Below are 24,874 nucleotides of genomic sequence, written 5' to 3' on the forward strand. Positions count from 1 at the left end.
TAGTACATTTCAAAGAAGTTTGCAGACGTAAGCACACTTCTGCCTAAATACTTCAGCATGCACAAAAATGGAGTTCAATATTTGCTTTGAAGTAACATCGGTATAGAACAAAGCATATAGATTTTAAGTAGCTCATGCTCCAAATTTTGACAAAGGCATACACTTGTGTGACCTCAACTCCATTTAAAATGTGAAACATTATTATTGCCCAGAAAGTTTCTTCATATCCCTTCCCAGTCAATTCCATATGCGAATATTATTTTTTCCAACTTTTGAAAGACATTTTTATATTATAAAACATGTATTTAATTTTATTGTATTGTGTGTGTGTGTGTGTGTGTGTGTGTGTGTATATGTGTGTGTGTGGTGCTGGGGGTTGAACCCAGGGCCTTGTGCTTGAGAGATTTTATTGTATTTTAGGAAACATCTATTAATGTGTTTAATGACTTTCCAGCTGATAACCATTTAGATTGTTTTCAGGATTTTGCAATTAATATTTTTCTCCATTTGTCTTTATTTACAAGTATATATAAGAAACATTTCTCAAAGTGAGGCTTTTGATAGGTATGACCAAATTACCCTTCAAAGTAGGTGTAGCTGGCCACACTTCTGCTGCTGGGGCCCTGCTTACTTGTGCTCTGAGGGAAGGAGTTGGCAAATTTGTATCCTGCACTGGCAATGTGGACAATCTAAGGGGTGCATTGAAGAGGCAGCTCAGAGAGGAATCTCACTCACTGGGAGCTACAGACCAGAGAGGACAGATGCCTGTACAACTAACTGTAAGACAAAGTTCCAAGTGACCAGGGCTGGGAGTGAGGCTGGGGTGGGGGGATTGGGAATATGCCAGGGAGGAAGCAGAGTTTGTCCACACTCCTTTTATGCATGGCTCGGTAATAGGCATGGGGCAGGGAATAAATACTTGTCATATATTTTATTGGTAATTAGTGAATACTTACTGATTTAATGAGTCATGATCTTCTGATCCCTTGGTTTCCCCTCAATTGACACACACCCTATTCAAATCTTTTCCAGTCTGGCACAAGCTAAAGCCAGCCACACCCTTGAACATGGGCTTGGCTATAAAAAGGAGTTAGGATTATTTCTTTAGAGGTGGTAACCTAGGACAATATCAAATAATGATTAAAAACAGACTTACATATTAGTGATTTATTTAAACTGAGATTCAATTTTTTTTAATATAGATTTTGAACTGTGGGCTGAGTCTGGAGTACTCTACCACTGAGCTATATCCCTGGTCCTTTTTATTTTTATTTTGAGACAATGTCTCCCTAAGTTGCTGAGACTGGCCTTGAAATTGCAATCATCCTACCTCAGCCTCCTGAATTGCTGGGATTGCAGGCATGTGCTACCGCGCCTAGCTGAAATAAATAAAAATTTCTTATTTATAGTACATATTTTATTCATTTATTTAAAACATATAGTACATGTCTTAGTCAGCTTTTTTGTTGCTGCAACTGAAAGACCCAACCAGGACAACTGTAGAGGACAAAAAGTTTATTTGGGGGCTCACAGTTTCAGAGGTCTTAGTCCATAGAAGTCCTGTGCTATTCCTCGGGGCTTGAGGTGAGGAAGAACACCATGGTGGAAGAGTATGGGAGGAAGCAGCTCACATGGTGATCAGGAAGTAGAGAGAGACTACACTTTCCACATACAAAATATATACCCTAAAGCCACGTCCCAATCCCTACCTCCTCAAGCGACAACCACCACTTCAGTTGCCACTGTTAGTCTCTATCAGAGGATGAATTCACTGATTAGGTTAAGGCTCACGTAACCCAATTACTTCTTTTTTGAGCCTTCTTGCATTGTCTCACTTGGGAGCTTTTGAGGGACACCTCACATCCAAACCATAACAGTAAAAAAACATCATTGTTCAAATGGTAGCACATGAAGCTAGCTGCCCATTCCACTGCCAGTTCTCTAGTCTTGTATCATGTAAATGCTTTCCATGCCTTTAAAATAAATTAATAATATTTAAACAATTAAATGATATTTAAAAAATTCAAAAGGTGTGTTGATCCAAGCCAAGGTTTTACTTTTCCCCAAGATTAAAGAGACTCTCTTAGCTGGGGTTAAGGGGATGGGACAATTAAGCAATGATCCAGTTGGCCTCTCAACCTCTGCTGGCCTCTGGCCACCTTTTGGTGCTTCTACTTTTGCTTGTGCATAGGAATAGCAGTTGAATGAAACTCCTTCGAGAAGGAAAATGATGGGTAATGGGTGTCCAATGCTTACTTCCACCCAGACTCCCACTACCACTCATCTGCCCTGCTTTCCCAGCAGCAGCATTTCCGGCACTCTCCATTTGACTTTTCAACTTTGTAACTTCATCCTCCTCTCCTGCGACCTTGCAGTCTCCTCCTCCTTGCTACCTCCATCTCTGTTTTGCTTCTCTCCCTGACTCTCTTCCCTCTTTCTTTGCTCCATTTATTCAGGAAGCATTTTCTCAGCATGTATGATGTGCTTACAGGATCAGCTACAGCCACAGAATGTGTGAGATTTAGTGCAAAATGAAAAATTCAGGACTGCATGTTAAAAATTATGAAGAATTTCAAGACAGTGACTGCAAGGGTAAAGCCATTTGCAAGGCCATGTGAATGTGTAGGCTGCAAGCCCGTGAAGCTGGTCTGTGCGCATAGTACTGTGGGGATAAGGCAAAACATGGAGCATCACAAAATTATAATCTCATTACATCCTTTTTTTTCCCCTGACAGTACTTATGTAACATTTTAATACCTTTAATTATGTTGCAAATAGTTGTGTGTATTTATAAGGCACAATGTGATATTTTAATATAGTACATTATTCCATATCTTGGCAAACTGGTTAGTTACAAAGTTTATGTGGCTTCGTCCTCTGTCCCTGACAGAGACAAATAGGCGACTGTCTAAGGACAGGAGGGGATTGTTTCCCCAGGTCTGCCCCACGACTGTCCAACAGGAGGCTAAAGAGCAGGGTGGGTTGTCCTGAAAGAGCTCTTTTTGCTCCACTCCTACAGTAGACAGGATGTGATTGTAAGACTGAGGGTATGGCAACACCACCAGCAGACTCAGACATAGAAAGGTTTTGCCTGATGGTATTAGATTTATTTTGTGGGACAGCAGAATTTGGGGCTTTCATAAGGCACTTATAAGGCACAGAATTAAAGGTAACCACAGCTAAGGAGAGGCCCACTCCCCATTATCCCTGGGGACAGGTGTAAGAGAGCACCTTTGGGGCCACAGAGGACACCCTGCCAGAGAGAGAAATCCAAGTCCAGTGCTCCAATGAGGAAGGTTAGACAGACGGCCTGCTTGTTGATACCAAGAGCCTGTGGGACAATCTTAAAGTCTAGCATTCAGGTTTGGAGGCACAGGGCCCATCCACTTCTCTCCTGCATGAAGAAAATCACAGATGTCTACACGCTATTTTCAAGTGAGTTGGCAGAAGAGGTTGGCCCACGGGGGTTTTCCAGGAAGCCAAAAGGCTTCCTTCTCTTCCATGGGGGGTGGTGGTGGCACCTCCCACGCCATTTGACCTTGAGCAGCACTGACTATCCAAGGCTTCCTGTTGGATGTGCCAAGAATATTTTGCTCTGAACCCTTCCGTCTAGTCAACTGATATAACCGAAGTGGGGCTGGGATCCAAGGCTGCAGGAACTCGAACTTACCCAGCAGGTATGCCAGCAACTCCATTCGGTCAGAGCCAAATAGCATGTGAGTTTGGCCATCCACATGGGCCACGGTGACAGGCAGTCCAAAGGCCTGAGAAAGCAGTTAATAGTGCAGGGGGCAAGGTGGACCAGGTGTTTATTAGGCTGGGGTGGAAGGCTATAGTAACTCTTACTGGGGACCATAGAAGCAAAGCCACCAAACAAATGTTTGAAAAGAGGCTCCATGATGCAAGGCACCTTCTCTGCTTCTATAGCACAGAGGCTCTGAATTTCTCTCAACATGTTCCTTCCCCACCTATCTTGGGCTCAGGCAGAGGAAGAGATGAAAGGGTTGCCTGGGAGAGCTAAGAAGGACTCATGAGGGCAGGGGGCTTTTGGGTAGGAGCCCCATGCTCAGAGACTCTCAGGCTGTACCTTCAGGATGGGGCTTGGGAACACACAGTCACTCACCCCATATTTACACGCCACCTCTGTGACCTCCTTGAGCTTCTTCTTCACCTCGGCCGTGGAGATCATCTCCAGAAGGCCTTGGGCTTGCTCTGCAGATAGACCTGCCTTCTCTGCAGCCTGAGGGGACATGAGGGAATATAACTGTTGGCACTATGAAGGTGAAGCTCCATAGAAAATTCTGGTTGTTCTTTTTCTTCCTCCAAGCTTTCCTGGCAATGTCTTGACCCACCCATCAGTGGTGGTCAATTCTTGTCAAGAGAAACTCTTCTTTCTCTAAAATCTTCACAAAAGTGAAAAGAGCAGAGGGCACAGAGTCATAGTCACAGAAACTAAATGCCAGAGAGCATCTTAGAAATCAACTAATCCTACCTCTTCCCTTCAGGAATGAATTACAAATTACTAGCTCAGAGGTAGAGGCTGTTGGCAGCAACACTAGATTCTAAGTCCCTAGAATTTAAGTCCTGTCACCAGGGCCCATGTGGTTCCTTCCTCTTTCTTGTATTTCCTGAATATCTCATGCTGCTTTTTTGTTTTGCAGTGCAGGGGATGGAAGCCTGGGCCTGAAGCATGCTAGACAACTGCTCTACCACCAAGGTACACACTCAGCTCTCATGCTGTTTTGAATCAGTGGCTGGATTCTAATCCCCATGGACCTATTCATAACTCTGGAATAAGGTCATGGCTACAGCTAAGTACTTGGCTTCAAGAGAATGATAAAGACTTCAGTTTAAGGGTGGTTGTTAAGGTTTGGGATCAGTGATTCTTACCTCTTGAGCTGCACATTAAAATCTTCTGGGAGTTTAAAAAAAATTCTAATGTATAATCCATCCTCCAGTCTCTATTGGAATTTCTGGGAATAGGGTGGCACTCAGTTGTTCTATGTATTGTTAATGTACTGCTTAGGTTGAGAAGCACTGCAACCTGACTTCACGAAGTCCATGCTAAAGACTCATCATCTTTGACAGGTTAAATAAGAGAATGTGTCCTGGACCAAACAAATGTTCAACAATAGGGGAATGGATAAGTAAACAGAAAGGTCACTGGGTGGAATGCTAGAGACAAATAACAACACCTTCAAAAAGTTAAGGTTGGAGCAGAAAATGATAAGTAAAAAAAGCAGATTAAAAATATGCATATACTTTTCAGGAACAAAAAAAGACATCAGCAGATGTATTGACTGATCTTTGTTACATTTAACTGGTATGATTCACCACCATTTGTTAGGTATGAATATGCATCATCTATCTTCTGTAAGCTGGAGGAAAAATACTGTTCTGAATTTCCTGACTTAATCCTAAAGAACATTTTACTTTAAAGCCCCTGTGTCTGTCTGGCATCAATGCTTCGAGCTCTTCACTCAGTGTCTATGTAATTCTGGCACTTGTCAGTTATTCCTTTTTGTCTTTTTAAAGCCTCTTTTTAAAGTCTCCTGCTTTCTACTCTGCATGTATTGGGGTCCTTGGAGATTTGTGAATACTCCATCCTTTCCCATCTGGAATTCTAACACTGATCATCTCTTTCCCACTGACTTCTTTCATCAAATACATTATATCCATGGTTGCCCATTTTGCATTTCCTCTTGAAACCATGAGAATTTTTTCTGTTTTAGTGCAGATTGAACCCAGGGCCTCAAGCAGGCTAAGCACACATTCTACTACTGAGCTATACCCAGCCTCTGAGACATTCTTTTAAGAATCCTCCTCATTCCAGCTTTCTGGTAATTTGTTCCCTTAAACATAGACACTCTTTCTCTCCAAACCACTAGGGCCTTTCCCATGCAGTATGAAAAACACTGTGTTCTTCTCTCTCAAGTGCCAGCTGTTCTCAGGTTCTCTACGATTGTACTAGGGATAGAGTCAGGGTACTCACAGCCAGGATGCTCTGGGGCTCTGAGATGTCTTGGTCCTAGGAAGAAGGGAATACTCAGCAGGAAGCAGTGTGGCAGGAGAGAGGTGTAACAATAGGGAAGGGCAGGATCGGAATTCAGGAAATGGGCCTCAAAAGGGTCAGATCCTCCAGAGTTCCTCCCCCACCCCCAGTGAATTCCCAGATTCCTGCCCTTACCCGTGACCAGACTCGCATCCATAGCTCCCTAGACACCTTCTCCAGCATCTCTGGGTTCTCCATTTTCACAGCAGTAAGGAATCGCATGGCAGATAAACTTCCTGTGGGCCGAGGCATTCAGAGATAGGGCTCCTTTCCTTTGTATCAGGATGGAGGACCAGCTATTCTGATGTCCCCAAGGCTCTATCACCTGCAGCCTTTCACCAAGTTTCCCATGACCAACTTGCCCTGCTCAGTCTAAGTCCCCATGACCTTTAGCTCACCCTGCTCTGATCCTGAAGTTTCCCAAGGATGCTTCACTTAAGTTAGTCTCCAGAGTCCCTCCTTCCTGGCCCTTTGATCTCCAGCTAGTCTGCTCTCCACTCGATTCCCCACATGCAGCCCACTCTCGTTACCTTTTTCAATAATCACAGACAAGAAATCCTTGGGGAATCTGAGGGGAACCTGGAAATGCTGTTTCAGGAGACCGAGTTCACTTTCCAAGTACTGTCCTTTGCGAGGAAGCAGACCTGGGGGCTTGTTTCCTGGCAGTGAGAATTGTACATGCTGAGAGAAGACCTAAGAGTCCCAGGCTTGGAGGATCCCTCCCTGGGTGAAGGGCAGAGGGTAAATTACTAGTTGCAGGTGCCAATATAAAGACTTGGTTAAGGACAGCTCCTCCAGACCACTGAGATCAGCCCTCCTGCAACACCCCCGCCCAGCCTACCCCAAATGCTTCTCCTTTCCTACCGCTGTCTTTCATGATTCCTGCAATGAGAGTGGGCTGCAACTGTAGCTTGATGTTCCAGATCTTCTGATACCTGCACAGGACCTACTGGTGCAGAGGAGGAGAGCCAGTGTGGACCACAGAAAAAGTGACATGATGAAGGAAAGGGAAGGGGCTGGCTCAGTGCAACCAACTAACGGGCAGAGCAATGGTGTTAAGAGCACTGAATTGTTTGGTGATAACATCAAAACACTCTCCAGTCCTAGAAATCGATTCCATGATCTTTGTTCCTGTGGATGGTTTCCATCCTGTTCTGCACCCCGCCAAGTTGACATCAGAGGCCTTGGCCTTCTTGATTATTTGGAGTTTGCCCCCCCCCCCCCCCCCCCCCCCGGTTCTTTCTCACTATTGTGGAAAGCAACTGTACCATCCTAGGAAATAAAGACTCCACTTGGAAATTAGGACTGCGACTCTATTTAAAAGCACACAGTGAACTTCAATCAGGTACGCTCTCTGTCCTAACCCCAAGGGCAGTTCCAGGAATTTTTGGAGGCCTCTGCTCCACTGCTCTGCGCTCGCGCTACCCCCTGCCTTCGCCCTTCAGGCTCTCCCACTGTCACCTCGAAGCACAGCCAGGAGTACGGGGACAGGACGTCGTAGAAGAGCTCCAGGGTGCGCGGCAAGGGCCCCATGCTGCAGCGAAGGAGACCAAAAGCGAGGCGGACTGCTGCTCGCAAAGTAAAGGCTGCGAGAGAGCACTTTTGCTCCTTGGCCCCAGGCTCTGACTGCTTTGCTTTTTTTGGGCCCGCCCTTCGACCCGCCCACCGCGGTGGAGAGACGTTCCTGGGGCCCAATGGGGCGAATCGCGAAGGATTTCGCCCCTGCTTCGTGCAGAGTGCACCCGAAGAAGACCTGCGCGAGGATTGAGAGGAGTGGGGCTGGCACCTGCAGTCTCCGCCCCGGTATGAGGTGGAGTCTGGGACGCAGAGGGTGGTGTGAGACGTTTTTGGGGTCGCCCAATTACCTGTGCTCCTTTAGCAAACCAATAGACCCCTCAGAACCTCATTCCTCCAGCAAATGGGATCTACTTAATGACTTAAGAGTTGTGAGAAATGAAGGCATGCCAATAAACGTTAGCTGTATATTGTTACATGGCAGTTGCATGAACATTTTCTTGTGTTGCCTTTATCAAAAATTAGCTCAATGGCTAGAACATAATTGACAACATAATAGTCCTCTCTTATCCACCCTCCCAATACATTTAAGATCCCCAGGGAAATAACTGAAATCGAAGGTGCAGATTGAAGGTCACTGTGTGCTTTTAAATGGGATAGAGTACCAAAACCTATCTGTTTTTTCCTGTACAAACATAATTATGATTTTAATTTGTAACTTAGGCACAGAAATTAGCAGCAATAATAGAATAATCACAACAAAATACTGCACTAAAAGTATGCCCTTTGGAACCATTATTAAGTAAAATAAGTATTACTTGAATTTAAGCACTTCAGTACTACAACCTAGATGGCTAAGTGACCAAGAGGTGGGTGATATATACAGTGGGGATACCATGGACAAAGAAAGGAATGATTCACATCAAAGTGTGAAAGGTGCATGATTTTATCAAGCTACTCAGAAAGACTGGCAATATAAAACTTATGAATTTTATTTGTTTCTAGATTTTCCCCTTAGTATTTTTGGACACCGGTAGACTACGACAGAAATGAAACTCTAGAAAATGAAACTATGGATAAGAGAAGGAGGACTCTGCAGGCCCAATTAGCCCACCTAAGTGGCCTGGGAAAGAAAATATAATTACAGCCTCCAGAAGACCCCAGCAGATTTTGAGAATATAAATTGCAGAGTTGAAACTCTGTGTGTCAAGAACCTGGTATCTTTGATCATAAGATCATTGAAAAGCAGCAAAAAAATGAAGGGAATTTTTACATTCTTCTGAGTGTGTAACAGAGAGACTGGTAGGGGATGAGGAAGACTCACTCATTATCCCACAGTAATTACAGGGACAATGGGGAATGATCTGCCCTATTTTTATCAGCAAACATGTCATGTCTTACATCGGAATTTCGTGTACTGCATTGAAACAGCATTTAAAAAAATCTTATTTAACTTTATTAAAACTATTTTGAACATTACTAATTTAAAAATTAGAGCACACACAGTAAAAATACAGCTTCTCGTGTATTCATTAGCACATAACTACAGCCTATCAGAATTCAAAAAGCCAATCTCTACTTCTGTATGAAATATGTTATAATTTGTATCTGGAATGTCTTCCAAAGGTCCATGTGCTCAAAGTGTGGTAACTAGCTTAGCACTATTGAGAGGTGGTATTCTGAGTGCTGAGGAATATAAGCACCTGGCTAATTATTTGATGTGGGAGTGAAAAAACAAAAAAAATTTGCTTATTTTAGTCCTTTAGATATAAAACAAAGAATAGGATAACTGGGTCAAATGGTGGTTCCATTCCAAGTTTTGTTTTTTTTTGAATCTCCATATTGCTTTCCAGAGTGGTTGCACCAGTTTGCAGTCTCAACAGCAATGTATTAGTGTACTTTTTCCCTCACATCCACACCAATATTTATTGTTACTTGTATTTATTTGTTTCTTTTTATTTTGTGGTGCTGGGGATTGAACCCAGGGCCTTGTGCATGCTAGGCAAGCACTCTACCAACTGAGCTACATCCCTAGCCTGTTGCTTGTATTCTTGATAATTGCCATTCCGACTGGAGTGAGATGGAATCTCAGTGTAGTTTAATTTGCATTTCTGATTGCTAGAGATGTTGAACATTTTTTCATATATTTGATGACCAATCATGTTTCTTCTTCTGTGAAGTGCCTGTTAAGTTCCTTTGCCCATTTATTGATTGGATCATTTGTTTTTTGATGTTAAGTTTTTTGAGTTCTTTGTATATCCTGTTGATTAATGCTCTTTCTGAGGTGCAGATGGCAAAGATTTTCTCCCATTTTTGTAGGCTCTCTCAGTTCTTGATTATTTCCTTTGCTGTGAAGAAGTTTTTTAGTTTGATACCATCCCATTTACTGGTTTTTAATATACAGTGGTGCAGCCATATCAATGTTTATAGCAGCTCAATTCACAATAGCTAAGCTATGGAACCAACCTAGGTGCCCTTCAACAAAAGAATGAATAAAGAAAATGTGGTATATATACACAATGGATAATTATATAGCCATAAAGAAGAATGAAATTATGGCATTTGCTGGTAAATGGATGGAACTGGAGACTATCATGCTAAGTGAAATAAGTCAATCCTCCCAAACCAAAGGCTAAATGTTCTCTCTGCTATGTGGATTCTAACACACAATAGGGCAGGGGTACAGAAGTTCATTGGATTAGACAAAGGGGAATGAAAGGAAGTGGGATGGGATTAGGAAAGACAGTAGAATGAATCAGTCATGGCTTTCCTATGTATATGAATACATGACCAGTGTAACTCCTTATCATGTATAGCCACAAGAATGGGATCCTATTTAGGATAAGTTATACTCCACATATGTATAATATGCCAAAATACACTCTACTATCATGCATACATAAAAACAATAAATAAAATTTTTCTTTCTAAGTTGGTTGGCAAATTCAATATAAAGTGTGTGTGTGTATTGAAGAGAGGGTTTAAGACAATGAGAATAAACCCAGGAACAGCTCCCCAGGGAAAGTGACCAAACGAAGAGTTGAATGGTAGGTGGGAGATAGACCGTTGAATGTAAGTTAGGTATGCTGCAAATATAGGATAGTATAGACTGGAAAGTTATAAATTACAAAATTTATTTTTTTAATAGTTCTAGAGGTTGGGAATTCAAGATCAAGACACCAGCAGATTTGGTTTCCAGTGAGAACCCGCCTTCTGGTTCTCATTTTGTTCTCACATGGAGGAAGGGAAAAGGAAGCTCTCCAGGGTCTCCTAATCACACTCATCCCATTCCTGAGAGGTCCTCATGGCCCAGTCACCTCCCAAAGCCCTCACTTCCCCATGCCAGCACCTGGGGAATGAGGATTTCAACATAACAAAATTTGGGGCAGGGGACACAAACATCCATGATAGAAAGAGTGTGTGTGTGGTGGGGGGAGCCGGTGAACATTCCACATAGAGCCAGCAACATGTGCAAAAACCCTTTTCTGGGGTCTGGAGGAACTGACAAGGGCTCTTCAGCTGCAGGACTGAAAGGGCAGTACAGGAGATGAGGCTGGACCTGGGGCAGGTAAAGGGTGGTCATGTGACAGAGTCCCTGGTTGAATGACCTCAAGCTTCGTGATTTTATAAACATTTCACAGAAAAGAAGGAATTCCATTGCTTAAGTTGTTAGAAGTGCTTCCTGTGGAGCAGAAAAACATACAGGAACTGTTTGTTAGTAATGTATTCCTGTGATGAATCACACCACCACAAATATATATATTTTTTTATTTAGCAAACATACACAGAGTTTGCTACATTTAAGACACTTTGTAAATAACAAGCTTATGAGATAGGTACTACTTTTTGTCAGCAGCTTTATTTCTTTATTGTGGTGCTGGGTATGGAGCCTAGGGTCTCATACATGCTAGAAAAGTGCTCTATCACTGAGCTACATGTCCAGCCCTTTAGCAGCTGTATTTATTTACTGTAAACACTTCCATTGTAGGTGTACCATTCAATGGATTTTAGTATACTGATACATTTGTGCAGCCTTCACCACAATTTAATCTTAGGATATTTCCATCATCCCCCAAGTCCCCTGTGCCAGCTTGCATTTAATCCCACTCCCAGCCCCAGCCCCAGGAAATCACTGATTTGCTGTTTCTATAGATTTGCCTTTTGTAGCCATTTCATATAAATATATTTAAATTTCATATATTAAATTTCACATAAATATACAGTCTTTTGCATCTGGCTTCTTTCACTTAGCAATATTGCTTTTGAAATTCATCAGTGTGGAAGCATACACCAGTTGTTATTTATTTATTTATTTATCTATCTATCTATTATTTATTTATTTATTTACATTTTATTGGTGAAAAATATCCCATTGTATCAATGGACCACATTTTATTCATCTACTAACCAGTGGATGGACATTTTAGTGTTCTAGTTATTGACCATTATGAACAATGCTGTGAATATTTGCATACAAATCTCGGTGTGGGCATATGTTTGTATTTTTCTGGATAGATACCTAGGAGTGGGATTAGCAAGCAGATTTGATGATAGGTTTGTCTTAATTAAAAAACAACAAAAGGATAGACTTCTCCAAAGTCGATGTTCAGATAGTTAGCATCACCATCATCTCCACTTTATGGATGGGGAAATTATGAAACCTTAAAGCCTGTGAGTGGTGAGGGTGTGAACTGAATCTTTGAGATCCTGATTCAACCTCTGCTGATTTAACACAAAACTTTGGTGACCACTTCCTTTGTTTGGAATTTTCAATTTCTAAGAATAAACCTTGTCTTCTTCCCTCATCTCATCTTGATTTCAGAAGTGTTAAAGAATATGTCATTCAGTTCTGTCTTGAGGGTGGGGATTGTGCCTGTAGGAATTCCTGCTGTGTTTGTTTTCTTCTTTGGTCCCAATGTTGATTCCTACGCAAATTTCAGGCCACTTGAGAATTTTTATTTTCATGCTCTTTCCAGGAGGAAAATGAACAAACCTGCAAGTGTTTTCCATTTGATCACTCTCCAGTGATCAAATCCCCCTTCTCGGATCAAGAACAATCTTCTTGGGGCAAAATAAATAACATTCTAGGTGCTGACTTAGTGTGGTTTCTTTCCAATGCAGCAGCTGGTGGCCTGTGGTGCTCATGCCAAGGACCGCATGTGGGCTGACTGTCAGGGGCCCATGAACCAGTTGCTCAAAGGACATTTTGCCTCTGACTGGTAATTACCTCCTCATGATTTTAAAGGTTGCATCAGCCACCTTCTGCTTTCAAGACTTGAGCTGATTACCATGCTCACATTCTCATTTTGCTGAGGATTGCAGAAGAGTGAGGCAGCTCCACTCTCCAGGTTCTGAACAAAGCAGCCAGGAAATACATTTTCAGGCCTTTAGCTCAACTTCCACATGACCCATGGATGATACGCAGGGGAATTGCTTTTGCAGAGACAGGGCTACCTGCAGAGAAGGCTCAGGCAAGGGTAAGGTTACCTGCAGAGGCCCCACTGGGGTCTTTGAGTTTCAGTTGTATATTCTTAGGGCCTGGGTGTTTTTTCGGTATCCAGACTCTGAGAGTATAACTTGCCACAAATTACACAGGCTAGGAAGACAACTGGGATCCTGATTCAGGCTCCAAATCTTAAGCTGTGAATCAAGCTGCTTCCAAGATTCTTGCTCTCCAGAATGCCTTTGTGAGTCTCCAGGCTAGCTGTAGGGTCCTCTCTTGTGTTTTCTTGCCATCTGTGCCTTCTCTTATGACAGACCTTACCATATTATACTGAAATTGTAAGCATCCTCCACTCTACTATAAACTTGGGTAGGGAGGATGACAGGTATGTGTGTTATTGACCTGTGGTACAGAGTTTGGTTATTCATTCCCTTTAATTCACAGCTCGTATGATACAGGTCCGTACCCTTTTAAAAATCTTTTCCTTTACACTGTGATATCCCCCTTATATTATTATCAATAACAACAAAGACACAGGCATAGTTTAAGCACCTTATATTAGCTCAGTCGGTCCTTCAAGGGTCCCATAAAGTAGTTGCCATGATTAACTCCCATTTTTCAGTCAATGGAACTGATTTATAGAGAAGTTAAGGAATTTGTACATGGTGACAGAGTGAGTTGGCAGGGCCAGGATTTGAATTCAAGTGGTCCTTCTCTGGAAGCCACACTTCTACCTTCTATGCTGTACCGTGACATAGATGCTGTTGCGTGTGATTGGTGACAACCTTGGGCATGATCATTACCTCCTAAAATGCGTTGTGAGAACCTTTCTGTAAATACAGATGGCACTGGACTGCAGGTCTTGTTCTGCCTCTTGTGTTTTTCACTTGACACTTTTACTTCATTGCTATTGACACATTTAGCTCACTGTTTCTGTTATGTCCTATTTTATCCTGGCCATGAGCTTCAACTCACTTCCTCCACAAAGAACAATGCAAGGAGATACCCTCACAAACCCGTGCTGGATTTTCTTCTGGGAGCGCATTCAGGAGTGGATCTCTGAGTTAAGATCTATGTGAATAAATTATTTCACCAGTGCTGATAAGTTGCTGCCAGAACTATGGTACTGTGTGGCACTCTGGTCAGAAACACCAAGGTTTTCCTTTCTTCCCATTCTCACCAACACTTCAACACTTGGTAATTTCTGGCTATTCTGAGGAATGTAAAATGGTACAATAGTCCCTTCTCATCCACAGAGGATATATACCAGGACTCCCAAATGGGCGTCTGAAACTGCAAATAGTCCTGAGCCTTATATATACTATACTTTTTCCTAATGGACATATCTATGATAAAGTTTAACTTACAATTTAGATGCAGTATGAGATTAGCAACCATAAGTGATGATGAAATAGAATAATTATAAAAATATACCATAATAAAAGTTATGTGAACATTCTCTCTCTCTCAGAATCTCTTACTATACTGTTCTCACCCTTGACTGGGAGTAATGAAACTTTAGAAAATGAAACCCTGGATAAAAGGTGATGACTGTATCTTATTGTTGTTTTAATTTGCATATTTTTGGTTACAAGTAGGCATGAACACTTCTTCTGTTTGCTGGTCAACTGGGTTTCCTCTGCCTACTTGTGCATGTGTGTGCACGCACCCCCACCCCCCCAATTTTCCTCGTGTAGCCTAGCTGGTGGTTTCATAGAGTTCAGATATCATTATGTCTTCTTCCTGGCCTTTCACTGAATGGAAATCCAGTCTTTGCCTTATGATGAGCACTTTTGGGATTTTTATTTTGTTTTGCTTTTGTTTTTTTTTTTGATTTTTTAAATTGTAGATTGACACGATACTTTTAATTAATTAATTAATTAATTTTTATGTGGCGCTGAGGATCGAACCCAGTGCCTCACATGTGCTAGGCAAGCACTCCATCACTGATCCACAATCCCAGTCCACTTTTGGGATTTGGTATAGTAAGTCATTCCCAACCCCTTGGTTACAAAGTTAATTTATGTTTTCTTCTATTAGTTTATAACTTTGTTCTTTACATTTAGATCTTTCATCTATTTGGATTTATCTCTGCATAAAGTTCAAGGATGAGATCCAGCTTGGTCTCTTTCTAAATAGTGAGCCCCAGTGCTCAGTCCCACTTAACAATTTGTCCTTTATCCACTTTTATGTGCGACATATCTTCAGTTCTCATGGATAAGTGAGTCAGTCTGTATATCTACTTTCTTGTTATCTTTGTTTATAACTTGCTGTATCTTAATATCTGGTAGTGATATTCACTATTCAAGAACTCCTATTCTTCTACGTAAGTTTTAGAGTAGGTTGTTGGGTTCATCAAAAAGTAAATATTTTATTTCTAGGAAGATTGAGTAGATTTTTTGATAGGGAATTCCTTGCTTCTTTATGATTCTTATTTGCCTTTATGTCCTCTATGCCTGTATCTAACATTATATCTCAGACATACAGTTGCTTAATAAATATGTATAGAATTGGACTATTGTTGAACTGATTGATGATCTCCTTTCAGTGGCTAGTGAGAAATGTATGTAATAATGCAAATCAGCATTGAAGCCATCTTGTTTTCTTTTGAGGAAGGGGAACCAGAGGAGGAGAACAGAGCCAGGAAGTGGACCCCTTGAGGAATAAATGTGGCTTTGGTTTTAATTTTTATTATAACTCAAGGAGACCAGCGATTTTTGATTGAAAATAGCTTTTGCTTAGAGATTTAGAAGTGGCCATATGAAAGGGCCAGTAGCACATAACTTTACTATGTTCATTTCAATTATTACAGAGGGAAAAATGTTGTGAGTTAATTCATATAATCAAATTGTGGCTTGTTAAAAAGTTGAGTTGCTGATACCTCTACAGAAAAGATCATAAATCAGTTCAACAATAGTTCAGAGGTGGGCGCCATCTAGTGGCTGTGAGCCCAAACACTACCACTGGCTCCTCAGTCCTGAATAATAGGATGCATTTTAAAATACTTCCTAATTGCAGGGCACTATTCTAAGAATTTTTCGCATCACCATTACCCTGTACAACATTGTTCATTATTATCCCTATTTTAAAAATGAGGAAGTTTAGACTTAGAAGAGTTAGGCAACTTGCCAGGATACAGAGCTATGATCTGTGATTTAGATTGTTGAAATCTAGACAGTGTAGCTCTAGAATAAATATGTTCAAGGTTTCTGCCATTGTGTCTGGAAAAGAGACAGTGGTGTGTTGGAGTTGACTCTGACCATCGAGAGAGAGATGGCTGGTGTGCTTTCTTCCAATTCCCTAATCAACACCGTCGTGTGGGTAGTTTGAATTCCAACATGGTAGAATTATTTACACAGTGGAAATCAGAAAACTCTACACATAGGAAAGTCTCAAACTAAAGGCAAGAGGGAAATATAAGTAATCATGAGGCTAATGAACATCTTTCCAATGAAAGGTGGTTTGAAGAGAGGATCCTAGAACAGATGTGCCGAGAGATGCAGAAAAATAGAATTGATAAGTGAGAGAGTTGATGGAGAGAAGGGAGAAGGAGGAAGAAAAGAAAAGGAGGGGGAGAGGAGAGGAGGAGACTCTCTGATGGTTGTCCAGTTTTCATGAATCTCAGTCTTATTTCCTGAAATTTCCTAGATGAGGTTCCATGAAATCCTTGGAATGACATTGGTAATCCACGCTTTTGCTGCTCTGCATTGATTTCTATTTTTTTTTTTTGCAACCAAATGATCCACATTTAAGACATTACTGAATTTGAGGAAATGTATAGATCTTGCTATCACAAGGATGGTACATATCAGATAGTGTGTATTTCAAAGACGGATCTCAGAGTCTAATTAACTGTGATAGGAACTAAAATTTAACTGGAAGCAAAAGAAGCCACAAAACCTTTTGGGCTAGAGCTACTAGAAATACTTGAAACATATAATAACCCTTCTAGAAAGCCTTGAGTACTTAGTACTGGCTAAGTGTTGATGGGTGTTAAGCTGAGTAACAGATACATAGGGATAAGTGCACTATTTCTTTTGTTTTGTGTGTATTTGAAAATTTCCAAGATTAAAAGAGAGAAAAAAATGATTATATTCAGCTGAGTGGATAAAATAAAAAATCAAGAACTGTCAGCAAAGGTAGACCAGAATGCATGTGGAGGGCTTTGCATGCTAGTGGGAAGGTCTATGATAGTGGGAAGTCTTCAGAAGATTTTGAGCAGGTGGTGTGTAATGTGAGTGTGGGTGAGTGTGCAAGTGTGGGTGTATAGTCCAAATGTTTGTGTGTGTGTGCATGTCTCCTGCTCTTAAAAAAGTGGATCTGGGATGAAGTTCATAGTTGCAGTTGAAAGGTCATACTTGAATTTGAACATAGCTTCAGTTATCTGAGTGGTGCTAGGGTGACCAACTGTCCTGGGTGGTCCAGCACAGAGGGGTTTACTAGGATGTAGAACCAACTTCTTCAGATCAGGACTTTGTCTGACTTAGCTATTAAAACCAAAATCAAAACAAAACAAAAAACAGAAACAAAAATTTATGCTATCCAGTGCAGTTACTATGAAAAATGCCAAACATATAAATTGAATTCATATTCTTGGATATTATAATACAGGCAGAAGAATGAATTGTTTAAAAAACCCATGAGGGCTGGTGTTGTGGCTCAGCGGTAGAGCGCTTGTCTAGCGCATGTGGGGTTCTGGGTTCGATTCTCAGCACCACATAAAAATAATAAATAAATAAAATAAAGGTATTGTATCCAGATACAACTAAAAAATTTTAAAAATAAAAATAAAAAAGTCCACAAAAGGTAAAATGTAAAGGCAAAGGCATTCTAATTGTTTAACTTTTTTTTATTGTTAGTTAAGGAAAAGGTTAAAACAATCTCTTACTCTTTGGAAATAGCTTTTATTATGACATTTCACAAAACATCCAAGAAATCTTAATCAAAACACATAAATATCAAACACAAATATATATCTGACTTAATATACTCCAGAGAAAATAATTTTAGCCAATTTGCTCATCTTGTGATCTTAATTAATGTTTTAATCTCCCTTGGCATTTGTTATGCTGTGCTGAGCAAGGTCCTGGGCTAAGGCTGTGGAGACTTGAAAAGCTGAGACAGACAGTCTTCCAAGGAGATAGTGAACAGTTTCTTTTTGTCCGAAGGATGCACGAGGCAGCCTGCAGAGCAGACCTTGGGCTGCTGGGACTTTAAGGCTCATTCATCAAAGTGCTTTGGGCACTGACTGGCCAGAGCGTTGTTTTGTCTTCTCCAAGAAACCTCAGTCAGAGCCGGAACAGTCATGTGGCTTTTCTTGTCTTGTACCGCATCACCTTATGGCCCTGCTTACCTTGGGCTTAGCCATCTCCTGTTGCTATTGTCACACACTCAACAAAGGCAGAGAAATACTCATCCACTTTTCCCTGTGGAGCTACTGCAGTGGAGTGGGCCATCTTGATGTGTCCAAGAAGGGCAGGGGTTGGGTTGAGGGGGTAAGACATGGCTCCACTTAACTCCAACCTCGGCAAAGGATACAAAATCCAGCCTCCCTCATCCACACCCCTGCAGAATCCCTCTGACAGATATTCCATTGTTCCTGGGGAGCAGATTAAGGCTGCAAGAAAAAGTTGGGAGGAGGCTCCAGAGCCCTGTGCAGACCCGACCTCCAAGGGACTGGTCTGATTTACCAAGGCATTTTCTGGGCCTTTGAATCTAAAGGTGAGCAAATTATTCTCACTGCATATGAGCAGAGTATGAGTATGAGGGGCTATTCCACTGAGAAGGGAGGCGAGAGCAGTGGCCCTTGGGGCCCTTGATCTGTCCAGGAGTCTCATTGGTGCCTCCTCCCCCGTAAATGTTGTTTCACTCTTGGTCCCAGATGCACTCAGGCCCACCAGCTGCAATCAATCTATCATCCAGCAACTGGTTTGAATAATCCACAGGTTCATTTGCAGTTCCTGAGGGCTCCAGGCAGGAGATGCAAAGGGCAGCTTTCCCTAGAGAGGTCTGACTGTAACGGGACCCTTTTCGGTTTTGCATCCTCAGGCTCCAATGAGAGTCTCTGAAGATGCTCAGTGGAATTTTTTTTCTCACATTCCCTACCTCTTCTGACTTGTTCAGTAAGAAGAAGAGATTCTGCCCTGAGTTCTCCCCTCCCCGCCATGAAGAAGCTAAAGTAAAAAGACCAGGATGAAGAAAAAAAATTTTTTTGGAGGTTAAACATTTTTATGTGAGAATTTGCAGTTTAAGATACATCTCTGACTCCACAGCACAAAATTTGGAATATTTTCTACTTTGTAATTTTATCAGTTGCTGTTCCCCACACTATGTATGTACTCTTGGAGGGAGAAATTTTGGTTGATTTAATCTTTGAATAAACACATCCACTTTTGTTGATGAATGAATACATGCACTAATCTTTGTATGATGGTCTGTTGTTTATTATACACTTCTATATCGTTACCTTTAAGCCTCACAGCAACCTTGTGAATGGATGTTACTTTCTTGCACTTGACAAAAAGGATTTGCTAAACCCTGACCTCTTGACCATGTTCTGCCATCAAGTCTACAGGACTATAAAAGTCTAGCTCTTTGTGTGCCTCTGCCCAGTCTGGGTGGGCTCTGGCCTTTTCACATTTGACCTACTTTGAATGTCCTAAGTTTCCCTTTAGAGTCCAAACACTAACATTTATTGACAGTTTCGTCTGGGCCAGACACTGTGTACCAAATGCTTTAGCTCATTCATCTCTTGGACTGAGATTACCTTAGGAGGTAGACATTAGTATCATTGTGATTTTCATTTTACAGATGTAGAAACTGAGGCTCAAGGAGATGCAATAACACGCCCATGACTCAGAGCCAGGATTCAAACCTAGGGACTGCATAGAGTTGAGGGTAGGGAGGAGCAGCTACCCAAGGAGCCTGTGGGTTTTCCCATTGATCTTTCACCTTAGAGAGTTCTTCCCTCGATGCCCTCTCCCTGTCAAGTCACAGACAAACCCATAATGGTTGTAGATTCTTGTTCTCTTTGAATTGTCTTTAAGACCACTTTTCTCTGGTTTTCTTCTGAAGCAACTGAGAGAAGGTCGAAAATTCATAGGACATCTTATTAAGAGAAATGAAAATCAAGTGAGAGATCAACCAGAACATTTAAAAAAGGCTATTTTTCTCTCATGGAAGTTGATTGACAGGTGAGTGTCCCAAGATGGAGCACCTTTGCAATGCCACATCCCAAACTGGTAAAGGTCGCACCCAGAAATGTTCCCCTTGAAGGCTCTCATATGACCTTTTGTTTCCATGTGTGTAGAGATAATGCCCAAAGGCCTGGACCAGTGTCAGCAGAGAGTTTCTGACAAACAGCCAAGAGTGAAGTCAGCACTTAATACCTGATGCCTTCCCTTTCACTGTTTCTTCTGCTCCGACCTCTCTCTCCCAACCTTGCTGCCACTTCCTGCTGTTTCCTGTCCAGACCTGCCCTTCCTGGGCCATATCCCAGGCTCTAGAATGCTCCTGTTCTCCTTCCATTAACAGAAACTGTGTCAGTGTCTGTAACATCTTACTTCTCCCCAGAGCACGCTTGAAGTGAGCATTTCCCCCAAACTCTTCTCTCTCTGACATTAGGTAACTCTTCCCCAGTTTAGAAAGGGGTGCAGAGAGCTCCTGCAGCTTCTAATCAATAAGGACTGGCTCCTCGGCCTTTCTATCCTCCATTCTGCTCCTATAAACCAATCTTTCTCAGTAGGTAAGAAATTTCCATTCCTCTCAGCTCTCTCCTAAAAATTCTTCTCTCCAGAATGGGAAAACCTAGTCAGAACGGAAGTGTTCCTCTCTTAGTGTCTCTTTTTCCTTCCCCTCCATCATTTGCTTCTGACTCCTGCCCTTGGTTACTCTTCCCCTCCCCTAACACAAGATTTGTTTTAGGTGGGCTGACCTGGTAGCCCAAAGTAAAGGACAATTGGGAAAATTGAAAGAGATGTCATGCAGAGGAAACTCAAAGACAAGCAGAAATCACAGTGAAATTTTATCAGACACTGGGATAATTAGAAGGGGAAGGTGATGTTGGATTGGAGGTTTACCTTGTGCTCCTCAAGTCACAGGCCTTAGATCAGCCCTGGCTGCCAGTCTATCCCTCACCTGTGGGAGTTCCACCAGGTGGACCTCTATACTGCATCTTCAGCAACCAAGAGTCCCTCAGCTTGTCCACATGGAGTACCGATGTACAGAGAGACTTCGTTAGTGAATCGTTCTTCACGCTAGAAACTTCACCTTCCCTGGGTGTTGAGGGAGTCTCCTGCAAGGATCCTGGGTCCACAGCAAGCCAGGCTTTTCATTTGGTTATGAACTTTCATCCAAAAAAATCTGATTTTTGTTTTCATTTAGGACTTTGGACTTCTATTTAAAGTCAATGAATTTGGAGACCAAGTATTCTGGCCTTTTCTGGACACTTAGTTGGGCTTTACAGAAAGGAAGGAAGAGAATCAGAGAGAACTTCATCTAGCTGAAGGCAGGGTGACCGCAGTGACAATGAGAATGTCCTTGAAGCTCTTGTCAGTTCTCTCTTCGATGCCTTAGGCTGTTGCAAACAATGGGATAATATTTCCTCATAATAAGCTCGGAGAGGGATTATCCATTTTCTCATCTTGGCATGGGTCTCATTAAAGTAATGGCAACTTCAAACCAATTTTCTGTTTTTCTCTGTGCTGCATTAGATACTCTTAGTGAGGATGGATGCTCTTTTGTCAGCAGGTGTTGTTAGGAAAAAAAAGCATATTTCTCTATTCTTTAGGAATTGGAATGAAACTTCAAAATCTAATTTGTCTTACTGTAATAGCTATACTAACCTTAAATAGTCACATAGATAAGTATCATTTTAAGAAAACTATCAAAACTATATGTTTTCACAAATACTTTACTTTCCAATTAAAAAGCCTCAGGCCATTTGAATTATAAAGGGATGTATGTGTGTGAGACAGGGGGAGAAAGACAAATGGAGAAGAGAGAGAGTGTGTGGTATGTATGAGTTATTTTTGTAATTTATGGATGTAAAGAAGTCTCTTAAATACATGCTTGGGGACTCAGGAGCTCAAAACTTTGTCTTTTTGCTCCCAAGCTCATATTTTCTTTAGGGAACTGCCTTAGCCTGTTATGAGGGTAGCTTTCTTTTTACATTTTCCTTAGTAATTATGAGTTGTAAAAATACCTAATAAAAGAAGAGCTAGAGTTCCTAGTTTTTGAGTTCCAAGATATCTAGGGTTGAGTGTCTTATTTTGTGAATGATCCTTTGAGACAACGCTGATGATCCCTCATTCTGAAGAGTGACAATGAAGAAGAAAGTTTTCCTTCTGCTCCAAAGGCCGCTCCCAGGGAAGCTGCCCTGACCCCATCAACTATTTCAAAGTGACCCAGAGCCAGTCAGCTAGAGGCACAGGTGCCCCTTCATTGCCACAGACTCGGGTGCTGAGCACAGTAGACACTCTGGCCTCTCTCTGCTCACTTCCTTCTTTCCCCTTCATTCTTCTTTTCCTCTCTTCTCACTTTGACATTTCCATGGAAAAATGAAATGTTCAGTTGACCCTCCACTTCCCCACCTGCCATCCTTCATTTTGCCTTTGTCTCCAAGCACCTTCCCTCCATCACTGGTCTCTGCATGCTTGCTCATCACTATCTCTGGAAACTCCTGGGATACAAATGCTACCCTGTCACTCCACTGACAGTGTGCATGGCCTCTGCTTCAGTCAGATCCGAAGCCTCTTTCTCCACTCTGCACTCTCCTTGGAGCCTCTGCACCCTTGGTGGTCTTGGCCAGCCTTTCTTCCTGGATCCCCTTCACTAGTCCCCTTGTCCCTATCTGTGGGTTAGTCAGTGGTCTACAGTAGGTTGACCACATACTTTTTCATCCAGATCAAGATATCCTTGACAATTAAATGGTATTCAATGGACAGAACACCACAGAAAGTGTTCCAAGAGAATTGAAAGGTCTGCTTGCCCACTCCTTACGGCTTAGAGGAGGGGACAGTGAAGAGCTGAGGGCAGGATGCCAACGAACCCCATTAGGCACTTTCAGAAGTCCACCATTGCATTGCTTAGCTCCTTCTGCTTAGAGTCTCAATTCAGCTTTACATTCACAAAATAATTCAGTTACCTGAGAAGAAGTGTCAGCAGGTTTGGGGGATAAAAAATGGGAGAGGAGAGAGATCTAGGCGAGGAAAAGGCAGAGCTCATTGGGCCAGAACTTGTCATCTCTCTGGGCTCCAGTCACTGGGGCTACCCTTTAAAGTAAAGATGAATTTGGTGCTGAAACCGCCTCCAGGCTCTTCTCAGCCCAGGGTTGCCCAAGATCAGTTGCACTGAGTGGCTAGCGGGATAGGCAGCCAGGATACATTTGCACAAAATATCCCCAGAGTTGTAGGTGTTAAAGATGTTGGACATGGAAATAAACAGAACGACTGCATTGATGATGTAGAAGATGAGAAAGAAGCTGGTTGATTTAATGGCCCCCAAGTGAGCCTCCATGCTGGGGTCCCTAGAGCCTGTGGCATTGCTTTTCATGTGTAAGGTGTGTCTCTTGAGAGAGATGATCAGCAGAGTGGCTGCCAGGATGAACATGATCAGAGGAACCAAGATTCCCAAGTAATAGTAAAAAGCCAAGTAGACCACATTGGTCTCAGAGACATACTTGTTCTCAGTGGAATTGGAGGAAGGGGTAGGAAAGGACACACTCACATACGCATTGAAGGTGTCTTTAGAGAAGAGAGAGGTCAAGCCCAGGGACACCAGCACGGAGAGACTCACAAGCCGAGGCAGCAGCACCGTGATTCTCCTCTTCATCATAAGGAACAAAGGCTGAGTAAAGTTTGCAATTTTGAGACAGTAGAAGACGTTGAGCCAGGCACCAAGCCAGAGGTTGGCATAGTTCAGAAACAGCATGACGATTTTGAAGAATATGTACACTGTCTTTTGGTTATAAATGACTGGGAATACTTGACTGTAAGTAATGTCCAGCATCACCCAAATCTGTAGAAAGATCCTGGAACAACTCAGCATGAACATAAGGTAGTCCCCACCAGGGAGTCTCTTGTCCCTAACCCACTCAATCCCATAGATGGCCACAATGAAGCCATTCCCAAGTACACCAATGGCGCACAGGATTCCAGAGATCACCAACATGAAGGGGACTTTAGGCCCAAAAATGTCTTTGTCTGTGGCATCTGTATTCTTCACTACCATTTCTTCTGACTCTGCCTTTCAGGTTTTCACACAAAGAACTGGTACCTACTCTGCAGCCTTCTGACCCTCACCCAGTGTTATTGTAATTTCCCCCTTAGTTAATGGATATTTCCAGTTTTTCTTCATTTGCTTGTCACATGACTGAAAGTTAGAGGCTTGTCATGCAAATTATGAGAGGATCTAGTTACTGGTTCTATCTCCTCTATTCATAATGGCCTATTTGTTTTGGGCTTTCAGAAGCTCATCAAATAGAATTTGCAATGTGTGTTCAGCTCAGCACCTTCTTATTTTATATTCTGTCCATATTCACCTGACAAGACAAGAATCCCAAGTGAGGAGTCTTAGGGTCTCCTGGCCTTTTCACTTGTCTCACAAGACCTGTGTTACTTCTGAAATCATCTGTCAAAATGCACACTGCTTCTTTTACATGCTTTCTTCCTCCTTTCTTATCTCCCTTATGATGGGAGAGGATTTTTTTCCCTATGGTTACTGTGAGTGTGAATAAGAACTTACCATACACTCACGCATGAGCCTCTTTACTTAGTGTCTTTCAGAAGGGCCAGCTACAACAAGGACCTCAGAGAAGCCAACATTGGTGCTATCTGGGGGAACTAGAGATTAGAGAATCTTCATGA

The 24,874-nt window shown here is 42.1% G+C and overlaps 2 protein-coding genes and 1 non-coding gene across 3 annotated transcripts; all 3 read right to left on the minus strand.

Moving 5' to 3' along the window:
* Window positions 1-3,080: 3,080 nt before the first annotated feature.
* Gstk1 (glutathione S-transferase kappa 1) lies at window positions 3,081-7,720 on the minus strand. The gene is made up of 8 exons (XM_026409392.2): window positions 7,514-7,720; window positions 6,917-6,998; window positions 6,583-6,711; window positions 6,188-6,288; window positions 5,993-6,028; window positions 4,124-4,240; window positions 3,671-3,764; window positions 3,081-3,394 (listed from the first exon to the last, which is right to left on the minus strand). The coding sequence occupies exons 1-8, from the start codon at window positions 7,583-7,585 to the stop codon at window positions 3,345-3,347; spliced, it is 681 nt and encodes a 226-aa protein (XP_026265177.1). The 5' UTR covers window positions 7,586-7,720; the 3' UTR covers window positions 3,081-3,344.
* Window positions 7,721-9,527: 1,807 nt separating this feature from the next.
* Trnaa-agc (transfer RNA alanine (anticodon AGC)) lies at window positions 9,528-9,600 on the minus strand. The gene has a single exon. It is a non-coding gene; the product is annotated as a tRNA-Ala (tRNA).
* Window positions 9,601-23,276: 13,676 nt separating this feature from the next.
* On the minus strand, window positions 23,277-24,239 carry Tas2r40 (taste 2 receptor member 40). Its single transcript, XM_026409364.1, has one exon. It carries the CDS (start codon window positions 24,237-24,239, stop codon window positions 23,277-23,279), a length of 963 nt encoding a protein of 320 aa, XP_026265149.1.
* Between the last annotated feature and the right edge of the window lie 635 nt (window positions 24,240-24,874).

The sequence above is a fragment of the Urocitellus parryii genome, chromosome 3 (assembly GCF_045843805.1).
Source record: "Urocitellus parryii isolate mUroPar1 chromosome 3, mUroPar1.hap1, whole genome shotgun sequence".
Lineage (NCBI taxonomy): Eukaryota > Metazoa > Chordata > Mammalia > Rodentia > Sciuridae > Urocitellus > Urocitellus parryii.

Excerpts from the sequence above, each read along its gene's own strand:
- Tas2r40 (XM_026409364.1), bottom strand. The coding sequence starts at position 24,239 with ATGGTAGTGAAGAATACAGATGCCACAGACAAAGACATTTTTGGGCCT.
- Gstk1 (XM_026409392.2), bottom strand. The coding sequence starts at position 7,585 with ATGGGGCCCTTGCCGCGCACCCTGGAGCTCTTCTACGACGTCCTGTCC. Across the intron at positions 6,999-7,513 it reads ACTCCTGGCTGTGCTTCGAG|GTCCTGTGCAGGTATCAGAA; the intron begins GTGACAGTGGGA and ends CTGCACCAGTAG. Across the intron at positions 3,395-3,670 it reads GTTGCTGGCATACCTGCTGG|GAGAGAAGTGGATGGGCCCT; the intron begins GTAAGTTCGAGT and ends TTCTTCATGCAG.